The sequence below is a fragment of the Ostrinia furnacalis genome, unplaced genomic scaffold, assembly GCF_004193835.3.
Source record: "Ostrinia furnacalis isolate ACB-3 unplaced genomic scaffold, ASM419383v2 OfSCF0868, whole genome shotgun sequence".
NCBI lineage: Eukaryota > Metazoa > Arthropoda > Insecta > Lepidoptera > Crambidae > Ostrinia > Ostrinia furnacalis.
This window is the reverse complement of record NW_021131107.1, coordinates 303,814-331,513: the sequence shown is the minus strand read 5'-3', so window position 1 is coordinate 331,513 and position 27,700 is coordinate 303,814. Positions and strand designations below refer to the sequence as shown.

The following is a 27,700-nucleotide window of genomic DNA, read 5'->3' as shown; positions in this document are numbered from 1 at the left end:
CGTATCTCTTTCGATGTTGCTATAACACAAAAAGGCATTACGGGAACCGCTCGCGCTCCGCAGAAATCAAATACGTAACAATGTATCTCCGAAATGTAAAGCCTTCCGCTCATCCTCTTAAGGAGGTCTCTTTCGTACCTCTTGTAATTGTTCCGAATTCCTTCTTATATTATGTTACAAACGTCTGCCTCCCCCGACGAGAGGTTATGTAAATTGTTTAACGAACGATGCCGTAACGGGGCCCGATGGGGCACTTAAAGCATTAACGTTTTAAAACGTTATTTGTGCTAAGCACACAATTACTTGTACATTTAAACTGATTACGCTACGTTTAAAAGAGGATTCACTTTAAACGGTGTAATTAGTAGTTGCTTCGTTGGGACAGCCTGACGAGGTGACTTTGTGACGCGCCCACTTATCTAAGAACATTTTTTAGCTAATTAACTGACAGTTCTAAGGCTGAGTTACACCACCTAACTTAAACCGTAACTATGAACATAACCGGTGGTTTTTTTTAGTGAGTTTGACATACTTTTGACGTTTGTTATAGTTAAAGTAAGATGGTGCAACCCAGCCTAAGTCTTCGAAGAAAACGTACCCGTACGATATCACTGTATGTATCGAATGTTTCGGAATCTACCAACTACACTGCACTAATGTAGAGCGGCAGACATGCTAAGCGAGACGGCTAACCAGCTTCGTTTTCAGTAATAAGTCCTGCCGATGAGTTTTCAATTTGGCAGCTAAGCTATATTCACATCACTATCGATATATTTGACTGAAAAGAAAACGGTCTCAAACAGTTACGTAAGAAAGAAGCCTACGTTGAAAGCTTAAGTTGCTTTTTGTAACTATTGGCATAGTCCCAGCTACATTGAAAACTCGTTGCCAACCTTGACAACGCCGCAAGATGTAAATGAAATGCGTAATCACACGTCCCTTGATGCCTTGTGTCCACAATCAAATGTAGGTACGTCAATTGTGTCAAGTTTATCCATAAAGTTATGACCACTTTGAACGTTCTCTATGCTGTTTTCGACGTGGTAATTGGTAATAAACGGTTTAACCTTAAAAGTTGTATTTCAAAGTGAATATTCACGTTTCAGTCTCTCTTTCAACAATTGAGATTTCGTAATCGGATACTATAATTTATGACATACTTAGTAACTAAGAAGACTACGTAAATACCCATGCTAATATTATGTTACTCGTATAATTATTTTTAAGTGCACTGCGAATAATTCATTAAACTTCTATAACTGATATTTTATGAATGATGCTATCATTAACATATTCATATTTTGTATTTGATATCCACCGCGTTTTCATAACAACAACATTTTGAACATTGTGCTGGTAATAATGTTGTACACGTTGTGGAGTAAATCCGGCTCGAAGGACCTTTGTAGCACCATTTCGCCGGTTCCCCTTTATTATCATTATCAAATTACTTCAATCTGGATACTCTTTACGTTTGTCGTAAAATGTATTTCAGCCTCTTCAAGGCTGAAGCAATCGAGTTAGACTTAATTCTCTCTTAACGTTTTGCGTTATCGCGAGTTTTCGAGTCGCGGAAGATTGGCTGTTGAACAGAGGCGCTCGCAGCCCGCATGAGCGGTTCCACGTGTGCTGATCTCTCAAATTTAAACATTCATCCGGTGTACAAAGCAAAGCGGTGGAAATTAGGGTATGCACGCTCCGTCGACTGGGTTTTTCACGAGATCTCCGTCCCGTTTTCTCGCACCATTTTCATGCTAATCTCCGCGCGAGGGCGTGCTGATTTTGCGGGCATGAAATATTTGTAACAGACGGCCCCGCTCGGCACCTTTTCAATTTTGCCTCGCCTCGTCCGCCGGGGATTGAAAGCCCCAAATGTTGGATTTTGTGCGTAAAAACCACCCGCATTGCAATTCCACCTTCCACTGGCTGAACTGAGATCGACAACATTTTAACCCGTTTACATCGTTTGAAATTCGCGTTGTGTGTTATTGCGCGCTCAGGCTGAATAATAAAGCATAACGTAACTTAGGTTTCTCGAGCATAAATAAAAGTTGTGTATGGAATAAAGTTGTTGAGACGTACTGTGAATAAAGTAGAAAACTTTTGTGCGGATACTTTTGTTTTACGCGCATGGGCATCTTAAAGTTTAAAGGCTGGGAAGGCATGTGCATTGGTATGCGCGGAAGCAAAAATGCTTTATGGCCGGTGGTGGGTTGAAAGTCGTAAATTCGCACTTAACCCGACTAGCTGGGTGCGGGGACTACATATTTCAGGATCATAAGGATTTCTGAGACCCGATGTTCGGTGCCACAATGCACAGGCTTGTCCGATGCAAATACGGAGCCTTGGTGAATATGTGATAGAGTAAAATGAGTTAATGTTTAACGCCTCGTGAAAGGAAGAGAGTTCCTCGCGGGGCAAATTATTTTTTAATGGACAGCGACAATGGAGCACCCATTGTAGACGCCGAAGCGATGAGTCAAGCATCAAATTTTAATCAGTGTTGAGTGATTTCAACTAGCGGCACTGCTGAAACATGCAAAGACTTTTAAGAACGTCACTGATGTTGGCAAAGACAATAACTAATGCTTAACCTTCGTCACGATTCATGACCTTTACGGCTTTTGTGTAAAACTCTGCAGTAATAAATAGAAGCGTAATGTTTAAAGTTTAAGGAGGTGTTTTATGATTACATTGGTATTTTTAGAACTTTTCATTCGACTTGCTGATTGAGTAGGACGTAATACGTTTCATGGAGCATATAAATAAAGTGAAAATGACAGCACAATATTCAGATCTATATTTTTAAATATTCCCAAAATTACATTCCGATTTTTTTTGTTGTTTTGTAGAAATGAAGCAATAACTTACGCATTTTCTTCTTTTGTCCACAGAACGCAAACTATTTGTGGGCATGCTGAACAAGAAACTGTCTGAGAACGACGTGCGAGCACTATTCGCGGGGCACGGCGCGATCGAAGAATGCACGGTGTTGCGCGACGCGCAGGGTCAAAGCAAGGGCTGCGCGTTCGTCACGTTCGTCTCGAAGCAGGCCGCCATCGCTGCTATCAAGGTAAGCTTTTGCTGACGTCATCAATTGGATATTTGACAGCATAAACCTATATCGCGATCCAGGAACGCACGGTGTTGCGCGATGCTATCAAATAATAATTGTAAACGTTTTGCTGACGAAAATTGAAAACTAATTCCATGGCACAACTTCAGCCGGTCTAGCAATCAGAGTGAGCTTCTGTACAGAATCTGAATCCGTAAATATACAGAGATCAAAATACAATACATATATTAAATTAAGTAATAGGTGTGTAATTTTCCGCTCCTTAGTAATCGAACTTTTTTATCGTCAGGAAAATATGTATCTCCTGATTAACAAGAGTCTTACTCCGTGTGTGTCAGAACCGCGATTGGGGTATCATGAAATCAAATGAAACATGCTCTGGTATTTAATAGTAGAAGTACAACAACCTGACGTCAGGTTGGCGGTGGAACTTTGTGTTTCGAAAACTACGAAATTTCATGATGACCCGAGGTTCTGACTGACGCATACTCCAACGAGGGTTTTCGCGATTAAAAATCCGCCAGATGGCAATACGCGAGGTCTAAATGCTGCATGATTGGTTATTTTTGACATGACATTGACAGATATGTCAAAATCCACCAATCACGCAGCAGTCAGACCCTACATCCACGTCTCGCCATCTGGCGGATTTTTCAATCGCGAACACCCTCACTCCCTAAAATACCATAGAGCCTCCATCGTGGCAGAAGTTATCGACCACACAAGAGTCTATCTCGATAGAACCTACTTTATGATAAACACGAGTAGGTATAATTCATACATAGACCTTTGAGCTTTATCCCATAGGTTGTTAATAACTACATAGAACATCGCGAACTCAATCCATCAAATTCAGTTCTAATCCTAACCATCCTAAGCAGGCTTACTGATCGGAAAACAGAACTCAGGGGGAGATTAATTCGGCTTTGTTTTGACGATATCGTTTCTCGAACACAATCCTCTTATTCGGGGGTTCTATTCTGTAAAAACAATTCCTATGCTTGGGTGGGTCTATTTGCTCTATCCTACCTTTTGTTGTTCTATCGGAAAGTATACTAAACAGAAAATACTTATAGGAGCCTCGGGGGCCTCGGGGCAGACATTTTGATAAAAATCCTTTATTTTATTAGTTAACTAGCGGCCGCCCGCGACTTATTACGCGTGGATCCCGTTTAACCCCCTTCATCTATCTTACGCGGTTTAGATTTTTTCATACAAATGTTTTTCCCGCTAACTCCCGTTCCCGTGGGAATTTTGCAATATCCTGGTGTAACTAAGCTTTAAGTTTACTAAGGTACCGCAATTAACAGCATGTGCCTACGTTTAGTCGTTTAGGCTGTGCGTTGATATGTCAGTCAGTCAGTCAGTCAGTTTCTCCTTTTAAACATTTAGATAGTGTCTTATTTTTTACTTATGTTATAAGCTATAAGGTTCCGTTTTTTTTAAATACCGTTGGTAAATACCTATCTAATGATTACAAGACTAGGATCATAAAAAGGTCTAAGTACCTACACCGACTCTCATTAGAAGATACCTTTCTACTTTTTTTGATAGAATATTTTGAATAGAGTTAATTGTCTACGTATCACCCACTTGTGAACCAATATTGTTTCTTAATATTTTTCTGTCTGTTGATCTATTAGACCTTAATAGAATATCAGACAATTTTAAGTATTTACATTTTTGTTGCAAAATACAACCTGAAAACTAGGGTCATTTCACCTGTTTGCGTCCACTGACATAATTACACGTCCAAACCACGGATTGAAAATTATAGGTACTAAAACAGTTAATAATAAGTGCATAAGAATCCCTATACAGTGTGAGTCACGTTAAAGTGTACATATGAAAATAGATGAAACTAGACCTATTTTTATCGACAAAAATGAGGTCAAAAAATTTTTGAGATTTTTTTTTTATTTTTTATCGAATTTTTTTTCTTCCAATTACTTATTGTAAAGAAAACGTCATAACTTTTAAACTAAGCGGTATATCCTGATAAAATAAAAACNATTGCCTCATTTTAAATACAGTTCATCACTTAGTACAAAAGCGCGCGGAGCAAATTACTTTATCAAATAGAACACATAAATTGTTAAAAAGCGTAATTACGTAATTTAAAAAGAACTATTACACAATCAGATGTAAGCACTTTATTTAAAAAGTAATATTTAATCATTTTTACAATTCAGAATTATTACGAAGTTTAAAAAATGAAAGTTCTGGTTTTGAAGTTGCCGAGTTCAAGCAGCCATATACCTACTACGCAATACACTCGTGCGTGGCATGTTTTTTAAAAATAGTGCATGCAATAAAATTATTATTAAAAACACAACGCGCGCGACACTCGCGACGGATGGACTACGAGGTTCGCTTAGAGCTCGTGTAAAGCGTGCGTCTGTGTGCGTGAGTCTGATTTCGAGCGTTTGTATGAAGCTTCCGTACTGTTTGATTTATCTACTGTGATAAAAAGGTCTGTACACCGACTCTCATTTCGTAATGTCGCCGCCCACAAGAAACGTTTTATTTGCGGAAGATATATTTCTAGGTTTTTTGATTTAATATTATAATTATTGTATAGATAGAGTAAATGTCTACGTGTCACCCACTCGTGAACCAATATTGTTTCTTAATATTTTCCTATGTCTGTTGATATCTTAGACATTAATAGAATATCAGACAAGTTTATATCAGGCAAAATACAACCTGAAAACTAGGGTCATTTCACCTGTTTGCGTCCACTGACATAATTACACATCCAAACCACGGATTACTCTTTAAAAACAGTTGAAAATGATACTAAAACAGTTAATAATAAGTGTATAAGAATCCCTATATAGGTGATTCCGGTAGCCCGAGTGATGCTTTACCTCTGGGCTTCGGCTTGACGCTACTTTTTGGGACACCCTGTATACCTAACGTAGGCAAATTCAGTTCGTGTGACAAGACTGTGTTTAAATACTAATACCTAGTTTTAAACACAAATGGCATTCAGTTCTGTGGCGATCGCTATTTCGCGGAAGCCCGAGGCCGCGGGAATGTGCCACCTATCTGACTGGGTAATGTCAGAATGACACGGAAACCTTACCTTGTCATATAAATACTCGTAGCAAGGCTAGTGATAAACATTGTCACGATTTTTGGCAACTGCTGTACTTTTGGTCCACTCAGCCTGATTACCAAAAAAGTGTGTAGGTATGTATAGATTGATGACAACATAACACTGTCTTGATATAAGAGAAAGTTATCATAGCATTCGTAGACACAAAATCAAATAAAACATACGACATCGAAGTTTAGCAAAATCAATAAAATACCTAATGTCTCACCAGGGTTTTAGGCTTGGCTTTGGCAGGCTTGTCTCATCAACAATATCTAATTTCAATTAAAAAAACTTAAATCTTACAGTCAGACCTACAAGCGTTCCTTGATTAAAACTTGTTATGGATTCCCTGATGATGAAGAGCTGTTGGAAAAAAGGCATTAAGTATTACTTTTAAAGTAAACCTTTCCTAATCTGAATTAAATGTGATTAATCTGAATAAAGGTCAAGCAAAAGCAGTCGACCACAAACTAGGGTCTTATCATCGTACCTAAAGGCTTAGTAGTGTGCATTTGAACTGAATTTCGCACAATTCACCACGAAGCCGTTTGAATAAGATAAAGGCCGCTATCCGACTGGCGAAATGCGAATGTCAGAATACCACGTCGCACGTTGGGCTGCTGACGGGGTGTGGACAGGGCCATACAGGACGCAATCTGGCTAACGCCCGGTTCACACACTTACGCCCGTTTCCACCATCAATCCCTATTTTTTAAGTGAACCTTAAGAAAATAAAATTCCTGCTGTGTTACCTTTCATAGGGGTCACTTAAAATTAGGGATTGATGGTGAAAACGGGCATTAGCGGAGTAGGGGAATATAAATTTGTAAAACGTCATTTTTGCATCATCGCGCCTAAAGTTGAGATCATAAACATTGTAAAATCCTGAAATTATCAGTTCCGGTTTCTAAATTGAGATTTTTGGCTTGACAGTGTTCACCCTAATTAATAACTTTCATAATAAATGTATCCTTTAGTTATTAAATTGCATTAAAGAAGGCTTCGCAGTAAAGTTTTTCGATGTAACGTTACATCGCAGTAACAAGGTATCGATATAACAAGGCGTCACAGTTTAGTATCTTCGCAGAAAGGTTTTCGAAGAAATAAAATTCGATGTAATGTTTGCCGCACTCACGTAGGTAACCCACCACGTTACAAGGGCGCTGTCGTAGTTTCCTTACTAAATATTTTGATGGCGATTCGAATACGCAAACGATTCGAACTCGAAGTTTTTTCGTGCTACCTGTACTGCTACGCAGTGTGCATCGACCCTAACAGTCCCATGTAATACGGCTAATGAATGAACGCAGATGGACATTACGCGCTTTGGCGAGCCGAGGCGTGCGTGAGCGCCTGTTCACATTTTAGGTGATTAACAGGCTCCGATGTGGGGAATTTGTATCAAGTAAACGCATCCACCTAATTTTCGGAAGCTATTCAGTAGTAAAATAGGCCAATAGATATATAAATAGAAACCAATAATGACAGGCCGAAATGATCAGGCAGGAATGTCAGTATTTGATGAACATTAGGTATCAAACAATGGAATTATGATCGAATACTCGTAATTTTCGCATTTCAACCATATTATAATTAAATTACTTAAGAGTATTTGCCTGAAAATTAAAGTCACACTTAACTAGGATGTTATTTGAAAATCAACTAAAAATTTCATTTTTATAAGATCTCTTATCTTCTACTCCGTACTCAAGGCAATCATTATTGGCAGATGACGAGTCTAAATGACTCTACTTAGTCAAGAACTCAGTAACATACTGATGCCCGTTTTCACCATCAATACCTAATTTTTAAGTGACCCCTATGGTTACACTTAACAGGAATTTTGTTTACATAGTCACTTAAAAATTAGGGATTGATGGCGGGCATTATTCTTATATTTTTATTTAAATACTTTAATTTCAAATTCCAGGCGCTACACCACAGTCAAACGATGGAGGGTTGCTCAGCGCCGCTCGTAGTCAAATTCGCCGACACGCAAAAGGAGAAAGAGCAGAAGAAGCTTCAAGCGATGCAAGCCAGCCTATGGGGGCTGACGACGCCGGTGGCGCCGGCTGCGTACCTTGCGTCGGAGGCTGCGTTGTCGCCGGCAACGCAGTTGCAACTGCTGCAACAGTTGCAAGCGGTTGGTCTCCAGCAACAGCTGTTGCAAGGGCAAGGCTCCACGATACTGCAAGGTATCTTCACTAATGACGGTACTTCATCAATTTTGTTTTTATTATTTGGTAGTTTAGTGGTTTAGTTTTGTTTTTATTTTGCTGGTTATTGAGCTAAGAGATTTTTTCCTTTTAATTTCGTTATTGAATTCAATGATCATTTAAGTCTATGTAACGGTTTTCGACATGGACATTTCCTGATCAAATATCACGCAATAATTCCGGATTTAGTCCTACAAAATTAATCTTTAATTTTAACGAAAACTGATTTTCAGAGTTTATATTTTAATCCTATATTGCACATGAAAAATTTACAAATTGCGGACTTAATGCCAGTAGGCATTCTCAACCATTGTTTCATGTGAAATTATTTAATCTATCGTCAAATAAGATGAAATCGGAAAAAGTTACTTAGCTCGGAATTCCCATTAAAAGCATTATCTAACGCGTTTGGATAACGGTTATGTATAAAAATGTCAAAGCTTCGGGCTCGTTTTAAACAATGGCTCTAAGTTCACATAATTATTCAACATTAAGAGTTTGTTTTACGTTTTCACGGGCTTGCATAACACTACGGCCATGTGTTCAGCTAAGCGCGTTATGCCTTGCAACGAATTTCTTTGAAATTTTGTATGGGGCAATGTGAGATGGGAACGAGGAATACCGTATGGACACATGTCCCTCAAAGAGGTATTAACGAATGACATGTGTATTTTAGGAGTCATGTAATGTAAACGTTTTTGTAAAGAGATAAGTATTATTTCTGCAATTATAGTCTTCTACAAAGCGCTATATTTTTGGGCAAATAAGTAGGCCAGTGCTGGGAAGAAGCAGCGCTATAGAAATAAGAATGAAACAGGACCAAATATGAATGTCTACTTATAATACGAATTCCTTATCCAACACCGATTAGAGACTATCTAACATGTTTATGCTACTGCATCCATTTTATTCCCCACCTTAATTTTTATTTGCTTATTATTTTTTGTTGACTTGATTTTTCGTTTGGCATTAGGTGTTAACTACCAAGATATCGGTTTCAATGGCGCAGGGCTGAGCGGGGGGGCGGTTAGCGGGGTCGGAGGGGGGGCAGAGCAACTGGGGGGGCTGTTGGCACCGGTGTCTGTGCAGAACCTCGCTGCGCTTGCGGCGATGACGCAGCCGCCTGTGGTGACGCAAGCTGCGCCCATGCCAGCCGCAGCGCCTCAGCCCGCTGCGCCCCAATTGTGTAAGTGTTGTTTTATTGTGGATTACTGACGCTGGAGCGGCGCTAGTTGAAGCAAGGGCTGTACCGTCCCTTATGCTTCGACCACACCAACGAGTGCAGATCGCCATCGCCGGATCAAAGGCCAATGACAGGTCGCGCAACCTATGACAGTTCACGCGACTAGTCATAGGCCTTTGATCCGGGTTGGTCTGCACGCGTTGGTGTGGTTGAAGCTTTAGAGATTACTCTATATTTTAATTCAGTGGGACAAATAGCACTAGAGACGTAGATGGAAGAATAGCAGACAGAGCAGACTCTGTCCCTGCATCTTGCTTGCTGACTTAAAGACGGTACAGGCCTTGCAGTCACCGTAGAATTTTGCGCCAGTAGATAGACAACGTAACTTCTCTGACACATTTGATGACGTATAAGTTTTATCAGGACATCAGTTTGATGCATTTTTATAGAATATTACGTTGTCTAACTCGGCTCATTTTCACTTGAAAACTATAGTAGGTATTATTAAACTAAACTTAAATGAAGTCTGTCAACTAATTACAGTTTCATTAGTTACCTACTTTAAACAATAATGGAATATTTAACTAAAAATGTTAAGCATTACTGACAATAGTTACTGGCAAAGTCTTTTAAATCAGAATGTGAAATAAGATCCTATAATGGGAACGTTCCGATTCGATACCATAGCAGTTGGAGAACCAACGAAAAACGTTGGTATTTCGACTTCGAATACTGTAGGGTATTTAAAACAACAAAGTTCGTGAGTTAAGTGAATATCAAGTGCCAAAGCCCAAAGGAAAAGCATAATAAGATATTTTAAAAGGAAACGCGGCCTTCGCTCGATAGACCCACGCGTTGTGTTGTCTTTTCTACTTACGATAAGTGTTGCCAATACTTATACCAAGTGAAAATTTACATACGCCTCGCAAGAGAAAGTCAGCACGCAAGTATCTAGAAAAGCTCCTTTACCAATAAGTACCGGGATGCTTAATTTCTGAGCAAAGAAAGCAAACAAATTATGTTCAACGAATGCCGCGTCGCCGCTTGAATCGGAACGTCCTCATTACGTGAGGTACGGCGAGCACTGCTCGGATAAAACTGCCAACCTTAATTGTCATTTCTTTTACTCTATTAACGACCGTCCTTTACCTAAATTCGACCTCCGCAGGACAATTAAGCTCAATAAATTCAGCTCTAATTGCTCTTCCTGCCCCAATCTAATTGGAGTGTAGCACATCCACTACATAAGTTAAGCCATGAAAAATTGTAACGACCGTTTTTGCCCGCAAACTTTCCTATTTCAGGTTGGACTTATTATTGAGAAAAGTTAAAAAAAAGTTAATTAACGATGAACATTTTTCACACTTCAGGTCTTCTCGGGAAGACAAACATTACAGGTAAAATGCAATGACATCGAAAGTGTGTGTTATCTTACATGGAATGACTTATCTTTGGCTTCAAAGAGTAACGTGCTAAATGAGACAGACCATTTGGTTTCTACCTAAATAAATGTTATTTAATCTTTATTTTTATCGTCTAAAAACTATTCATAGTCTTTCGCTGTGACTCATGACACATTTCAAAGGACAATGCGCATTAGACAGAATATAAATGGTCGCAACTTTTCCATATAAAAACTAAGGACCGGCCATTGTCTTGTGTGGCCGGATATTAAAACAAGGCAACACGCACACACTCGGCACGGAATTAATACAGAATATCAATGAGTCTGTCTCATTTGGTACCTCGATACATGTAGGTTCGGCTTGGTTTTATTCTATGTTGGCGTTGTAGGTAGAGCCTGCAGTTGCTTGTGCATAGGCTTACCGTTAATCAACAATTTGGCAGCGATTTGTGCAAGTTTTAAAACATGTTGTAAAATATTTTTTGTTTGAGTAAACTTTTGTTCGAATTTCGTTGTTCGGCGGCAGGATGCTTTCTTGTTTTTATTTTGTAACACAATGTTTTTTTTCTCTCTCCAAGAACGGGAATAATATTTAAATATATTTACATAAAATAAATATTGTACCCAATTTTGGACAGATTTATAATTCAGCTGCATGTCAAACTTTTGTAAACTGATTACCTAATTAATTAAAAAGCCAAAGTTTACCATAGGCTTAAGTTCTGACATGAAGTTAATAATTAACTCGATAATTGTTAATAGAATGCTGTGACACGTTTGTTTGATTTTGACGGCTTCTGTATGACCCGTCTGTTTTCTTACTTAATCTTTGTTCTTTCTGTTGGTAGTTTGCCCGTGTCGCCATATTTGAAGCGAAACTGCACAGTTTGTTATCCACGGTTCATATCGTTTGATGCTTACTGTGCAAATTATTACATAGCTTGTGATAATATTGCGACATTAACTTTCCGTGTTACATTAACATTTCGTTTATTGTTTTTGCATGGAAGTGCTAAATAACTAAACAATACTTTTGTTTTAAGATTCATGTGTTTTATGTATGAGGTAGGTGTAAAATAGGCTTGGTAACATTCCCTGACAATAAAAATTATATTTACCTAATTGTTATCTGCAACTTTCGAGTTTAGAAAAAGGCTCAATGATAAAAAAAATATTGTATTTAATTCAGCTACCTATTTTAGCTATTTTAACACCATTTAACTAGTTTTTATTGGTTTAGAAAACTCTTGAATACCCCAAAGTTCTCTGTTTACGAGTGACATGTCTAACAAAATGGCGTCTATAGGGTCGACAGCCGAGCCGCTCGGTTCGGCGTACGCAGCGCAGTTCGGCAGCGCGTTCGCGGCCGCGCCGCTCGGCTCCGTGCTCGGCTCCGCAGCAGCCGCGGCCGCTGGGAAGCAGGTCGAAGGTAGGCAGAAAGGTCAAGACTGTCGCTTCTGTAATTTAACTACTCATTGCTCTTTATGTGTTATCCAGATGGGCCGACGACCTCAAAAATATGGCTGTAGCTAGATTTAGAAACCGAGCATTTACACTTAAATCCAACAGTGTACTGCAATTGGCTGAAATGACAAATTAAAGGCAAACAATTTTGTGAGGAAGTTCTAGTTTACTTTTCTCGTCAATTAATTTAGACGCAATTGAAAAATACAAGGTGATACTGATATTACCTAATGTACCCTCCCAAATACAAAAATAGTCAAATGCTATTCTCGTCGAATGGTTGTGTTGTGATAGAAATGGAATAGTAGAATGAACTACTTTTTGATTAGCCGGAATAAGTCTATAAACAAATGATGATAACTAGTTAGTACTATCTTTATCTAACCGTTCGAAATTTTACTTTCCAGGTCCGGAAGGCGGCAACCTGTTCATATACCACCTGCCGCAGGAGTTCACGGACACCGACCTGGCCTCCACGTTCCTGCCGTTCGGCCACGTGATCTCGGCCAAAGTGTTCATAGACAAACAGACCAACCTGTCCAAGTGCTTCGGCTTCGTGTCGTACGACAACGCGGCCTCCGCCCAGGCCGCCATACAAGCCATGAACGGCTTCCAAATAGGTACAAAGAGACTCAAAGTTCAATTGAAACGTTCCAAAGAACTATCGAGACCGTACTAGCTTATTCCAGAACTCGTTCCTAGTGAATATTTTTTTGAAATAAAAAAACAAAAACTATTTGCAATGAGGTTGTAAGATTCCGAACGGTTGTTGTGATGTTTCGGTGCACTGGACTGGGTGAGGAGCGGCGTGCACAGTTGTTAACTAATAAGTATAAGGTTAAGGTTTGTGTCAAAGGATTTATCGTTTCCAAAGTATTCCCCAAATTTTGTTTATTATCGTAATATTCTACTTTAAAGTTAAGTTATAGTCACTTTAAGAATAAGTTGAACGCGTTACATTATTACATTTACGTAAACGCCAAAGATACGGTACCGATGCAAATACCGGTTTTGGACAACGTTATTTTACCGTTATCATTTGTGTAACATTGGCGACGGTACCGGTCTATCGTAAGACATATTATTCAACTTACCGCATAAGTATTGCTTATAGTTAATTTAACCGTTACGTTCAAATAGAACAACTTTATTATTATAACTTTGTTAGATTTTTGTTCTTTATTTTGTGTTACCATAGTTGATTATACTTTTAATCATGAGTGTGGCCATTGTCAGTTCAGTCTTAGTCTTTTTTTGTTTAAAATTGTAAGTTGTTAGAATAACAAAATGATCTCAAAGTGATCAGTGTATTTATTGTTTACCTACATGTTGTCAATAGTGTACTTAAACTTTTAAACATTTTTTGTGTATAAATGTCACTAAAATAATGGACTTTGGTATGGATATCTCAAACGATATTTCTGTTTCCAACAATAATATTCTAAGAATATTTACAGTGTTTTTGCGTACCATACAAAATAGTAGGGTAGGTGTCAATCATGTGTCATATTTATATTTTTAGGAAAAATTATGGAAATCATATCGACATAAGTTTTATGACGTGTATTTGTATGTTTCACTAGCAATGTTTTCATATCTGTTCAGTTGTTTACTTATTTTCTTTTTCTTCTCCGTGACGTAATATTACAGTTTGAGATATCTGTGCGTTAATCGTAACACATCTTTGTGTATGTCTGTGTATTCACGTGTACATTATAATGATCGCAGTCATACAAATATTTGAATTTGTAACACATCGAACACTGGCCCTTTAGTCAAAAAATTTTGTTAGTTTAAGTAATTTAATATTAGATAATTTTACTATTTTCGTAAGTTGGGTATTTATTAATTACCTACTTAATACATATTTTTATTATTACTTGTATACGTTCACAAATATTTCGTGTTTAAAAACTCTGGCACATTTCGCTTATTTTTAATATTTTTTACGACACCAAAATCGGATTGAGTAAATAACTACGAAATAATTCAACGTTTGATGAAATAGGATAATAATAAATTAATAAAAACCTATTACTTTACTGTAACATGATAACATACATAAATTTGATAAGGTTTTGGTGCGTAAAAAATAATAACCTTTGAAACTACATCTTTTATCGATTAGATAGAAATATTAAAGATTAAACAAGTTAAGTATTACCTAATATTATTTCGTGTATTCCTATAAAACGCTCAATAATATATGGACGAAGAAAAATTAAATACTAAGCATATTTTCTTTACTTGCAAAGAATTATATGTGTACGTTTGAAAAGTGAAAAAATTATATAAGAGTAATTTGTATCGTTTAAAGTTCCGTTAACATTGTGCCAATGAGTTCAAAATGTAATGACCAATGGAATTTCATGTCGTCAGATTTAGTTGTAAACTCTTACTAATAAAAGGTTATACACGCGTTAAACGCTAGTCTAAAATTATTGTTCGAGGCTCACCGGTGAGCCGCGTGGCGTCTAACGTGTTAAATTAAGTCGTGTATAACGCGCGTGTAACTTTTATTTGTGAAGGGGTTAAACGTAACGTCTATACAAGAACTGAGTAGACCATCATCGGTGTAAATTTAGTTGAGTATTATATTCTATTTAAAAAAATATATTATCAAGATGGGTTTATTTTAGTTTTAATTTAGTCTCTTTTTGCTGTCTGAAGAAAGACAATACCTAGACTGAATAAGTTCCCAAGTAGTAAGCAGTGTTTCAGTTAGCTGTCATGTGATTGATTCCTTTAGTGAGTTCTTAGCGAACCTTCGAGGTCAGCTTTTGTCTTTTTTCTTGTTGTAAGGTATAAATTATTATAAAAATGTATTGTTAAATCTTTGACATCGGGAATAACGGTGACGGACACACAATCCTGGACACGACCGCGGTTAGCCTGATAAGGTGTGATCTAGATAAATGTCAAATAAAATTTAAAAATAAGACGATTTTTTACCCACATTTTCTAGGTATCTTAGACGAGACGCCTCTGGACCTCACTGTTGTTGTTGTATTACAAAATTATTAAAAAAAAACACGGCTGGCGTTTGAGGTTTTGAAAATATGTATGGCCAGCATTAAAATAAATAATTACTTTTGTTTTGCGATCCTTTTTTTAATCTGGCAACCCGCTAGTCTTGATGACATTTTGTAAAAATACAATCAACAGCAAAAGTGTTACTGTGAAAATACTGTCAACGACAAAATTTTAAGTGATGTCAATAATTTACAACTAGACAATAAACGATATCGTCTTTCATAGAGTCACACACAAGGACATAATTTTGTGGTTGATTGTATTTCGCATACAGACTGTATCGTTACCTAAAGTTTGCCATAAGCTTCAAATGGATAATAAATTAGTGATAACGCTTCTCATGATTTGGTTTCTCGTTGAAATGAATGCATAAATGCGTTCTGGCATTTTATCAGTGTTGTTGAATGTGCGACTTGATGACCAACATGAAAATTACTTTGTATTATACGCTAAATTGCTATTTATATTATTGTCTAAGTGGAATGTTGACCAATTTCTGTATTAATGAATTAGATAATGTAAAATTTACATTAACACAAAAAAATATTCAGTTTTTGAATGTGACTGTACTTTACATAATTTACTTATTGAATTTATGAATAAAGAGCGTAAAAGTTACCAGTGTTAATTACACCAAAAAACAACATTGTAAAGTATGAAATAATGAAATCTTAGATATTGCATAAAAATCTTTTAAGTTGAACTCTCCTTTTTGCAATCGGTCAACATTCCAAACTAGGGTTGTCGCTTATAAATTGATACGACGGAACACTCGAGTCACGGTACCTACGAACCAGCATATCTTAAATGCGGAAGCAAATTTATTTTTACACATTTGGAGCACCCTATTTAGTAGGTATACAATTGGTATGAAAAAACAAATAAAAGAACTGTTTTATACAACACCCGTTTTGTTGATATGAATGTAAATAAATGTCAAGTTAAAACATGTGGCTTTTCTTTATCCCTCTACTTATTAAAAAACTGATTTTTAACTTATCCATTATTTATGAGGTGCAAGTCCCATTTACCTCAAAACAGAAACTACATACTTTCGCGTTTTCTACATTTCGGCAATAATAAATAAGAAAAAAAATTTGGCGAACAACATAGTAGTCACGAAAAAAAATTTTGGCGCCCAACATGTAACTATTAGATTATTTTAAGGGCAGTCTTGAAACAAACTACATCATAACTAAACAACCACTTTATTGCACACTAACTAATGACTAATCATTGCCGAATTTAGGGACTATGTCGTCTTTCCCATCACCGTCATCGTCAATCTCATTCTCCACTACAGCGTCATCTTTCGTCACGTTTGTGATGGGAGACTTTATTAGCCCGTTCTCGTCGGCTAGGGGCAGAATATCGCAGATAAGGGACGATTCGACCCCTAGGATGTAGTGGCAGGTCCTAGGCTCTAGGAGATATAGGGATACCTGGGCGGGGCTTGAGGAGTTCTCCAGGCACTTGAGTTTAACTTCGGTCTGGCGAGGCTTGCCGGTCTTGTCGCATATGTCGCCGTTGGAATAGAAGTGAGACACTGATGCGCGTTGTTCTGCGGAATGAAGAAAAATGCATTTTAGAAGTTTTTTTTTTATTAATTTTGTGGTGGAAAAACACGTAACTTATTTAATTATTACACACAGAATTTTAATTAATCCAAAATCCTAATAATAAAATATTAAACAAAACTTGTATATGTATTTTTTAAATGGCAACTTTAATCTTGAATTGCGGAAATCACGTGATTTCTCGTAAGCAAAATGGTGGGGGAAGTGTCATCAGTCAGTCGTTCGAGAGCTGTCGACTTGAACAGTCGTGAAATAAGTTTTTAAAATGGCAACTAATATTTTGATATTGGAAATCACGTGACCGCGCTCGTAAGCAAAATGGTGGGGGAAGTGTCATCATCAGTCAGTCGTTCGAGAGCCGTCGCCTTGAACAGTCGTGTGAAATAGAAAGCTAATAAACTATCTACCAGCAAAAAAAAGTCTCGAGGAGGGTAAGATGGTTTTTTAGATATATTTTTTGAGAAATTAATATTTCCGACAAAAAAATGACTTAACTATGAAATTGAGTTAAACACTTCTTTTTAAAAGCGGGTACATTGTACCCGTACTTCAATCAGGCAAAATAGAAAACCATTTATTTATTTATACTTTTTGCACATAATACAGTACAGTGGCTGACTTAATGTCAGGTGGCATTCTCTGCCAGTCAACCACAGATCCTAATTGATCTGTGGTTGTTTTTGTTTATGATTTAAGACGGTGCAAAAAAATATGACGGTTTAGATAATACACTTACATAGGATTAAAAATAAATAACATAAGAATACATAATATTAATTTATTAGACACCAAGACCAAGACGCAAAGATTTGCCAAAACTACTATCTTACTAAAAGTACAAACGCTTTTTTACACGGATAAAGGAACTTACCGACAGGTTTGGGCGCTTTTCCCTTGTTCTCCTTGATCCAGTCGAGGTGCGCTTGCTCGTCGAACTTGCCCAGTAACAAAGAAGTCTTCTCACCAGAGCGGTCAATGTGGTACTGCTCTACGTGTTTGCCGTAACAGAATTCGTACTTCCACCATCCCGTGCCCTGGGGATTTGAGGGTAGTTTTATAATGGCTGTAGGTCACGGGATTGATATCCACACAATACGAAGATTTGCGAGTATTAAACTATTTGTATTATTCCGAGTCTTTTCTTTGACGATCGACGATTTAGTAAGTGTCGCGGGAAACGCTTGGATGCGCCAGCTCAAGACCGGTCTTTGTGGAAGTCGTTGTTGACTTTAGTCCGGCAGTGGACAATGTCAGTGTCAGAATAAGACTAATTGATGCAAAAAGCAATCCATACCTATGTAGGCTATTATGATAGTTCCTCCTCATTCAGGAACGCTTCTGACGGGTGAGTTGTCGGTCACGGCTGCGGTTACACGAGATCGGGTGTCCACAGTTTTGTAAAAACTACTTACCCCATTAAGACAGTTCTCTCCATTCAGGAACGCTCTGACAGGCGAGTCGTCTGTCACAACCGGATGAGACTTTTCCTCAACTTGAGTGATCTTGAGGGAATCCTGCGCGCCTTCTTCATCCTCCGTCATCGGGTGCAACTCAAACTTGAGAGTGGTCTCGCCGTCCTACAAAGTAGTTTAAAGTTATGGCCTTTATAGCAAATATTAGGAAACTAATTGAAGACGAATGATGGGGTTTAGATGACTGAGAATATGGTCTAAAATCCTCTGTCTGCTTTTNCTGCTTTTCAAGTATGTAGGCAGTTTTCACTTCTTTCAGGTAAAGAATCCCCTCAACCATTAAGGTTAAGTGCCCAGGGCCAGTCAGTATAATAAAGTAAACCTATTTTCGGGACTATCTAACACTACAACCAAACACTGTGTGCTCAGTCAAGATGGAAAATCTCCATAAGTCAATTGGGTTTTGATTGATTCAATCTTTAGCATATCAGAACTCTAAATTAATAAAGAAGCCAAATAGTTCAGATACAATATACAAATACATAACATGTAATTATAAAGTTTTACCTTACGTTATTGCCTCATAATAATCACAAATAAAAGATATTACTCTAACAACAAACATGCATATTCAAAAGTTGTTTTAGGCCCTGCTCACTGCAATCCATATGCCTTCTTAACTCAGTCAAATGAAGCTTGTTTTACACTTGTACAGGTTATCATACATAACAGGGAGCAAGACCTTATGAAAACACATAAAATACACTGTGATTAAAAATATAAAACAAAAAAATGTGCAATCAAATAATTACCTTCTCAATTTTTTTAACTTTCAATACTGCTAGAACATCCTTAGATCCCAAATCCTGGGTACATGCCAACAAAAATGTTAATAAGCCACTAAGTATTGCTACACTACAAAATAAACTGCTCATAAGTAAGCTTATTGCCAACACTAAAAAAGAAATGGATTTTGTCTCATGTGAATCCACTATCATTTGAGGAGAATATTAGCAGAAAATGGTTACAACAACATTCAAATAATTAATGTATAGATAGAGATACAGATAATTCTCATAAGACAAAACGTCACAAAACTAAATATTTCATAAAAATTACTCAACAAACACATTAAAATAATAAACAAGGAATAAAAAAATTCCAATACACTCACATCGTCTATCAGTTTAAAAGCTTCATGGCTGACCTCTATGTTTGGAAGCTCTAAATTTATCATACGTCTTGGTTTCTTTGGTGAATCTCCAACCGGTAAACAGTCAATGTTCAATTCGCTAACATCCTTAGGTTTGAACTGAGGGTGAGCGCACAAATATGGAGATAGGATTATAATCTCATATTCACATGTCGCTGTTTCTTTGAAAGAATAAACTTCATGTTTGCCGTGGATGTAGCATACATACAAAACTCTTGTGATGCGAGGTTTTCCACTTAAGTCGCATAATGTACCTGAAAATGATAATTAGAATACCATAAATAATTGTTTAGCTGAAAAAGTTTCATTTTGTCAACAATATTATGAATGAACTAAAGTTTCAGGTTCTTAAAAGTGTTGACAAAATTAGTTTTTTTCTCTTTCATTTTTATATGAAAACATTAGATACCTTTTTCCAGCAACATTTCCACATATGGCAAGTTTACGCCATCAACTTTGGTAGTCTTTGGTGGGACTTTATTATCAAGCATCGTCTGTATTTCCTTTTCTAGGTTTCCTTGCTTCTCAAGGCTCCAGTGGCCAAGGAAATACTCTTGGGTCCTGACTTGTTTACCTGTAATTTTATTATATTTGTAGATATAATGACAATGACATTTTTATTACACATAATATAATAATGAGTATCCTAGAGGATAACTTGCAGCTAAACATAAAATACAAATGTTGCCAAAAGTAATAAGATAATTCTTGTTATGCTTGAATTGTTTTTGGAACAATGAATTAATAAATTGGAATGAAATGAAATGAAACATTTCATGGAAACTGGAACAGAATATTGTGCTAATTGATACAGAAACTATATTGAGTTACCTTCTCGTTCTTCATGATACTGCCTAATGTACCGTCCGTGACAGACCTCATAACTCCAGTAGCTCTCTAACCTGTACGAGCATATCTTCTGCGCAAACAACGGTTTTAGGAGATTGATCGGAGAAGGCCCATCATACTCAGACGTGTCACCAGACTCCTTCGTCTTGAGTTCTGGTAGGTAACAATCGTAGCGCTCCTTATTTGATGTTGTTACTTTTAGTATTTCCTTATTATTTTTTAGCTGTGAAAAATGCATACCAAATTATATTATTTCTTGAACAATAGCTTATAAACTGGACTTATATAAACATATTTTGGTAAGATTAGTTTTCAAGCAACTATAGTATAGTAATTAAGTCAATAAATTGAAGTTTAAAATGTGGGCAAAACTCAAGTAGCAGTAATTTCATGCAACAAATCTTAAATGTTTAATTCATTAAATTCTATGTGAAAAGGCGTGAAAAGGCTATGTCCAGCTTACCTGTGTTTTGTTTATCTCTCCATCTACCAAATTTTCCACAGGTTCTGGTGCACCGGGCCAATTAATCCCAAATAAAATGGTATCATCGAACCCCTTGAAGTCATTTTCGATACACAAAGCAAACCCGAAAGCACAAACACTCAGCAAATATAGGCACCGCATAGTTGATCTGTACACATATAAATCTTAATTATTAATACGACCGTTTCATAATTCTAAAATAAATAAAAAATAATTTTCTTCCAGCTGCAAAACACATCAATAATTAACCCTACCATATACTAAATACAATACACAGATGTTTTAACAAGAATATTAACAATCTTTATAATGTTAAAATAAGATTCATAGTCGTATGCAAGGTGCTAAATACCATGAACTTTTAAATATGGTCGTATAGCATTTTGCATGAGCTGGTGATCTGTCATTCGATGACAGTAGTTTGAATGCGTTCATTCATGTTTAAGTAATTGTAATTTAATGTAATGATAATTATATTTTAATTACCTAATTAATTTAAATCAGCTTTCCATTAGAAACTCCATAATTATGCTAATGGATTTACGAAAGGCATTTAGGTCACAAGGTCACAACACGTCATGATGTATGGCAATTAAGTTGAGGATGATGAGTTGGCGCCAAATTCACAAATTCATCAAAATAATCATTTGATGAAGTTAACACCTTTTATTTGATGAGAGTATTGTACGATTTCGTCAATAAAGTAGACTGAAATCACACAACAAGAACATAAAAATTCTTAACATAATTTCTGCGTCATTCCTTTGCATCATTCGAGTGTCAAATAAAAAAAACTGTCAAGCTATTTATGTCATTCTTTTGTCACTGTCAAATTTAGATTTAGTTTGTCAAAATGGCGTTTAATTTCCCAGCGTTTTCGTATATTATAGCGTTAATTGTAGACGCTTTTCTCATATTTTTCTCGATATTTCATGTTATAGCGTTCGATGAGCTTAAGACCGATTATAAAAATCCAATAGATCAGTGTAACAGCCTCAATCCAGTTAGTATTTAACCAATTTGATTTGTCATTGTAGGTTACCTGAGATTACCCTTTAAAAAGTGACTCAAATATTGTCTTTTCAGTTGGTGCTGCCTGAGTACTTACTGCATATTTTCATCAACCTATTATTTCTGTTATCTGGAGAATGGTTTTCTTTGCTTATAAACATTCCATTGATCTTGTATCACATTCACAGGTAAGACATTTTAGGTTATGTTTATGAGGATAAAACGGGCGTATTAAGCGTTTCGTTGACCCTATTTTGAGAATAATAAAGTCCTACCTAACAATTTAAGGATGTGCTTTATAGGTATATCTGGTTATTATGTTCATAAGTCAGCATTTAAACAAAATGATCTTTCAATGAAAGTCTCAATGTCACTGATAAGACCTGATAAGAGTTGTCTTATTTTAGATATTACAATAGGCCTGTGATGTCGGGCCCGGGTCTGTACGACCCGACCAGCATCATGAATGCGGACGTTCTCACAGTTTGCCAACGGGAAGGCTGGATCAAGCTGGCATTCTATTTGTTGTCGTTCTTTTTGTATCTTTATGGGTAAGTTACCGCCATCCTATTTTAATGTACGTTTTTATAAATGATTTATTTTTTATACTTTTTATTGTAATTATGGTACTTTATTCTGTGAGTAATATCAGTTTCTATTTACTTCTTTTATGAGCTATTCATAGCTTACATTAGATAAAAGGTTCAATAATTTACATTCTTCTTACATAGACAACCCAAGTTTATACATACATGAATATAAGTATACATAAGAGGAACTCTGAAGAAAGTAACATCCTGTTCAAATGTCTTCAATTTAGCAGATTTTTGTCGATGCATCAGCAAGTCTGTTTCGTCATGTTTCTAAACATAATTTTATTAATAGTTGATGTCCTTGAAACATTTATTCTGTAATATTAACATATTTTCCCTTTGTTCCAGAATGATTGTGGTGTTGATCGCAGCATAAGAGCAATGTTTTAATTACTCCGATAAGTCATAATTTATTGTTAGTGTCCGTGATCTAGCGTTGTGTCGAACAAGTGATTGTTATGAACTTAGAACAATGTGTGATTGAGCAGTATTTTAATAAAATTTCATATTACATGCTATTAATATTTATTTTTATAGAACAGGATAATATTTAGCAAAGATAATATTATCTCCATAGCACAATATTTAATGCAATAATTATATTTGGAATACACAGATTTTTCCAGTGTTTATACAATTATTTCACTTGAGTTTTTGGTTTTTGATTTATTGTTTTATTGATAATATTGTTACTATTTATTTTTATGGGACTTTGTAGAAGAAGCATACCTTTGAGGTGGGGTAAGGGTGAGTATGAAAATTGGGGAACCAGTAATCTAAAGGAATATGTTCGTTCATGTTATAACGCGACATACTGATCGCGATATAACAACTGTCGTTTAAGACTTCTTCAGTCTAATCAATGATATTACAGAACTATAGATATNCCAAAAAGAACCAGAAATATAAAAAAATGTGACCTTTTTGAATAAAAAGTAACCTTCATACGGGGGGGGGGGGTGCGGAGCGATTGTGTAAGGTTGTTCATGGATGGAAAATGAATACAATTGATCACATCAATCGTTTACCTAAATTCGAAATTTTGACTATTCCAATCATGAAGACCGAAAAGTGACCGGTCGTATAAAACCGTTTCATGGATTTGCGTTTCATTATCGAATAACATTCGCTAAAACTCATTGTCTTTAACAAATAATAAATCAAATTCATGTTTAAATGCAGTTTATGACATCATTTTCAAATTGTCACTATTAATATTTTTTACTGAATAACCTGTAAAAGTTAATTCTACAATTTCTGAAAAATCACCTAAAAGTAACCTTTTTATTAGTGTAACCTAAAAGTAACCAATGCAGTTCAAAAGTAACCAAAAAGGTTACAAAAGTAACCTTCTGGCAACACTGACTGCGCGCCTCTTTGTGTTCGGGGAAAAAACCGACAAATTTCGGGTCGCTACGCGCAAGAGTTGCAACAATCTGTTCGTGCGCGTAGTAGACGCGGTTCGTGCGCGCAAGGCGTCTACACTATGGGAATTCTGTTACTTTACATGATACATTGCAGCAATGTGGACGTCAAATTCTTGCATTGCATGTTGCATTACATGTTACATTGCACCAATGTGTACCCGGCTTAAAGGAATATGTTCGTTCATGTTATAACGCGACATACTGATCGCGATATAACAACTGTCGTTTAAGACTTCTTCAGTCTAATTCTAGATTTATTTATACACATTTTTTTTTCATGTTAACCCCTTCAAGCTAAATATATTTTGTGTTTGAAGTGGGATCACCTCAATGGTCCAGCTGGTCCAGCGTTCGACAGGGTTCTAGCATTCCTTTAATCCGCATTACGATTCCGACACCGACACCTATAGTCGCACTCTATTTTTAACAGACTTCAAAAAAAGGAGGAGTTTCTTAATTCGACCGTATGTTTTTTTTTAATACGTCAACAAGATGTTCTTAAAGCACCAAGTTATTGAGTCATACTTTCCCTCTTGTTTTTACTGCCTAAGTTCTACAGAACTAACTCGGCTTAATAGCTATTTATTTATAACGGAGTTCAAAGCCCTCGCCTGACTGGGAGTCAGTGACACTAAAATAATCACTGGCCGTCATTGCGGTCGTTCTATCGGGAATCCATTTAACTGGGGCACCGCACGAACTTTTCTTGTAAAGGTTACATTTATCTGCAAGGTTCTGGAGATGTGTGTCTGTGCATAATCTCGTGAAATGGCTTATGAACTCTATGCAATAAATATTTTTTTCCTGTAATGCGTATTTCGGCAGAAATATACAATCCGCTTGCAGGCTGCCCGCATTTTATACATTTCCTTATACGCGGGCTACACTAACGAGGAACGCGGATTAGCTGTGGGCACACAATACGAAATCTTTATATGTATTGCTTACTGGTGTTAGCTTAAACATCTAAAGGACATCCACTGCTGGATAAAGGCCTCCCCCAAGAATTTCAGCCACGACCGGTCCTGTCCTACGCTGCCTAATGACAGTTGAAATATTATGTAGATGTAGGTTGGTATTTTGAAAAAAAAAGCTAGTCTCATGTGCTGTACTAATCCCCGTTGACGGGGATTGTCAACGGGGAATAGTGGAATAAGCCCTGTCGAGTTGTCGACTGTAGGTACGTACATACAAGCCACGTCTTTCTCCAGTTTAAACGCAACGCATGAGTGGATACCCCAATGGCGCAGTGGTGGTGCTATGAATCGCCTTAGGCTCGCCATACACGGACAACTTGAAGCAGTTAGTAACGAACGACAGCTTCAAGCTCGAAAACTACTGAAGTAACTGCTCCGTGTATGTATGTACGTAGAATACTGTGGTTTGCTATGCAGTCGCAGTTTGAAGCTGTCGTATGCTAGCCGCTTCAAGCTGTCCGTATATGGCGGGCTTTATGCGCAAGGGTTCTACTGTTCATATCCCGGTCGTATCGCGACCGAATCAAATTCTATGACATTCTGCTGTCTATACGGAACTATCGTTGCTTGCCACGCATGGCTGAAAAGCACTTATCCTTTTACGTTTATTAAAATTATGTCAGCAATCGTAATGGTTGTGAAACACGCAATATTCTACATAAGAGGTATTATCACTTTTCCAGTCTTACATATTCGTAATTTAATCGTAAAGTAGGTTATTAATTATTCGTTTTTAGCTAGAATTTCCAAGAGTTACCTAACTGTAGGACTTTAGTATTTTCCAAGTGGGTACCTACTTAAAAACAAGATAAATTATATGCTAATAAATAGATTTTATTTTACGACTGCAATCACCAATATCTTCCTGATATGTAGCAAATATTTAAGTATCCATGTAACAATATTAATATTGTCCATTTTCAGTATTTAACCGGTTTATAGCAGTCATTAAAATGCGCGTAGTTACCTTATATGCGCAATTTATGATAAACATAACATAATAAGTAAGTAAATACCTACTGATATTAATAATAAAATATAGTTTATTTTTATATATTTATTTCACCTATCTATCTAAATTAAATGTCTCGAAATTACATTTAATTTTATTTGATGGTTGTCTACTTAGTTTGGTGGTTAGCACTCCGCTCTACAAAACCAACGATTGCGGGTCAAACTTCAAATCTTGTAGCCCTCATTGTAGCCTAACCAAAGATATATGACTAAACACTGACACTCGCATCTGGAGGTCCCACATTTATCTATCGCTGTCCCCTTTTTTAAATGAGGCATTTCCTCTGGCCATAAGGTTGTCACTTGTCAGTCATCCTTAAACCCTCCTTCTGGCGCAGTCTGGTAAATAGGTAGTAATGTGGTTCTTTTTAAATGCCTGTCCCTTATGTATGATACTGACATACTCCTTACTCGTTCGTTCGTTTCAGCCAAAGACGTCCACTGCTGGACAAAGGCACAAAGGCCTCCCACAAGGATTCACTCCTTACTCACTAGTTGGTATTTATAAAAGATTATTTCTTCTGTATAAATACTTTGAGTATGGCAAAGGTCTGTTGTACTTTCTTTGACACTGAAAAATGCAACCGATCTTTCCTGAACTGCACCCTAGACCTTTAACTTCATTAAGCAATAGGCTTATAGTTCGTTAACCCCAGTGCCTAAGTAATGTATTGCGACTTGACTAATGGTTGGTGCTTAATGCCCCTTACCCCACCTCAAAAGGATTGGGTGACGCCTAGGCGCCTGTCTGACGGTAGACCGTCTGCCTCCACCCACTCTAACCCTCTTAGGTATTTCCTTATTGAGGACATTAATTATAATATTAGTAGGATTACCTCTCTTCGGTCAATTCAAAGTTCCCGGTTTCTGCATTGCAATTAACCTACGCACTCGCATCCAGCTCCAGCTTATATTGCTAGACCGGCAGCCCTGGTGACACTGCATTTGTTGCAAGGTCATGCTGCGCGGTGCAATACAATAATAACTTCCATTCTTGAATGTAGGTATGTTATTACTCGTACCTACGTCATAACGTGTACAACGTAGCAGCTGGTGACAGAATAGTAGGGTAGGTAGAGTCAGATCCATTAGAAACTGTCTTTATTTTCGAAATGTATTGTGGGCCGGGTTAGTATTTAAAAGACACACTTTTGCGCCATTCGTCTCACTCAACATTATTTTTTTAACTAAATGTTTTTCTAGCTAAGGTAAACTACTTAACCGATCCGTCTTTACTCTTTACAATTTAAAATTATCCACGACGTAAAGTGTTGAACAAGTCAATCACAACGGAAAATTTTCTTTTACTTAGTTGTTTGAGTATTAAATAACACAAGTGGTAAAAGATTATGATGGTCATGGTCGTCAAACTCAAGTAAACTGTACTTAAACTGCATCCAAACATATACCTAACTCTTAAAATTGAATGTTGAGTACAGACACAGAATAAATAATTGTAGCTGTGTCAATAAAAGAACAATCGAGTTGATTATGAATCAGTAAAAGCTACATTACTTATAGTTAACGCAAAATGAATGTGTATGAACATAATATAGCTAGGGAGTCTCCCTCTCCCAAACATAATAAAATAATTATAAAGTTCACATTTTTGATGTTGTCTAAAAGTGGGCCATTAAGTAATTAACCTAATTAAAACACCCGA

The 27,700-nt window shown here is 36.8% G+C and overlaps 3 protein-coding genes across 11 annotated transcripts in view; 2 read left to right on the top strand and 1 right to left on the bottom strand.

Annotated features, from left to right (window-relative positions):
* Positions 1-16,427, top strand: part of LOC114350339 (CUGBP Elav-like family member 1) — a 204,302-nt gene extending 187,875 nt beyond the window's left edge. For 3 of the 8 annotated variants that reach the window (XM_028301097.1, XM_028301106.1, XM_028301105.1), the window contains 6 exons: positions 2,895-3,073; positions 8,110-8,392; positions 9,369-9,581; positions 10,949-10,975; positions 12,290-12,424; positions 12,855-16,427. In XM_028301097.1, coding sequence (XP_028156898.1) covers positions 2,895-3,073; positions 8,110-8,392; positions 9,369-9,581; positions 10,949-10,975; positions 12,290-12,424; positions 12,855-13,126 — 1,109 coding nt within the window. In that variant the 3' untranslated portion in view covers positions 13,127-16,427. The remainder of the gene's footprint in view (positions 1-2,894; positions 3,074-8,109; positions 8,393-9,368; positions 9,582-10,948; positions 10,976-12,289; positions 12,425-12,854) is intronic. The other 5 variants (XM_028301099.1, XM_028301103.1, XM_028301098.1 and 2 more) reach the window with 5 other exon arrangements.
* A 245-nt stretch (positions 16,428-16,672) lies between these two features.
* LOC114350342 (endoplasmic reticulum lectin 1) lies at positions 16,673-21,345 on the bottom strand. 2 transcript variants are annotated; one of them, XM_028301108.1, is made up of 9 exons: positions 21,270-21,345; positions 20,995-21,163; positions 20,514-20,754; positions 20,092-20,256; positions 19,644-19,936; positions 19,282-19,335; positions 18,470-18,634; positions 17,929-18,091; positions 16,673-17,041 (listed from the first exon to the last, which is right to left on the bottom strand). In XM_028301108.1, the coding sequence occupies exons 2-9, from the start codon at positions 21,154-21,156 to the stop codon at positions 16,710-16,712; spliced, it is 1,575 nt and encodes a 524-aa protein (XP_028156909.1). In that variant the 5' UTR covers positions 21,157-21,163; positions 21,270-21,345; the 3' UTR covers positions 16,673-16,709. The 2 variants fall into 2 exon arrangements, with proteins under 2 accessions (XP_028156909.1, XP_028156910.1); XM_028301109.1 differs by lacking the exons at positions 19,282-19,335; positions 21,270-21,345 and having other exon boundaries at positions 20,995-21,261.
* Positions 21,346-21,830: 485 nt separating this feature from the next.
* cni (protein cornichon) lies at positions 21,831-23,177 on the top strand. The gene is made up of 4 exons (XM_028301110.1): positions 21,831-22,018; positions 22,102-22,214; positions 22,434-22,577; positions 22,968-23,177. Exons 1-4 carry the CDS (start codon positions 21,869-21,871, stop codon positions 22,993-22,995), a joined length of 435 nt encoding a protein of 144 aa, XP_028156911.1. The 5' UTR covers positions 21,831-21,868; the 3' UTR covers positions 22,996-23,177.
* The last annotated feature ends 4,523 nt before the right edge of the window (positions 23,178-27,700 follow it).

Coding starts and splice junctions, on each gene's coding strand:
- LOC114350342 (XM_028301108.1), bottom strand. CDS start 21,156: ATGCGGTGCCTATATTTGCTGAGTGTTTGTGCTTTCGGGTTTGCTTTG. Junction 19,937..20,091: donor GGAAATGTTGCTGGAAAAAG/GTATCTAATGTT, acceptor TATCATTTTCAG/GTACATTATGCGACTTAAGT. Junction 18,635..19,281: donor AAGTTAAAAAAATTGAGAAG/GTAATTATTTGA, acceptor ACTACTTTGTAG/GACGGCGAGACCACTCTCAA.
- cni (XM_028301110.1), top strand. CDS start 21,869: ATGGCGTTTAATTTCCCAGCGTTTTCGTATATTATAGCGTTAATTGTA. Junction 22,019..22,101: donor AGTGTAACAGCCTCAATCCA/GTTAGTATTTAA, acceptor TTGTCTTTTCAG/TTGGTGCTGCCTGAGTACTT. Junction 22,578..22,967: donor TTCTTTTTGTATCTTTATGG/GTAAGTTACCGC, acceptor CCTTTGTTCCAG/AATGATTGTGGTGTTGATCG.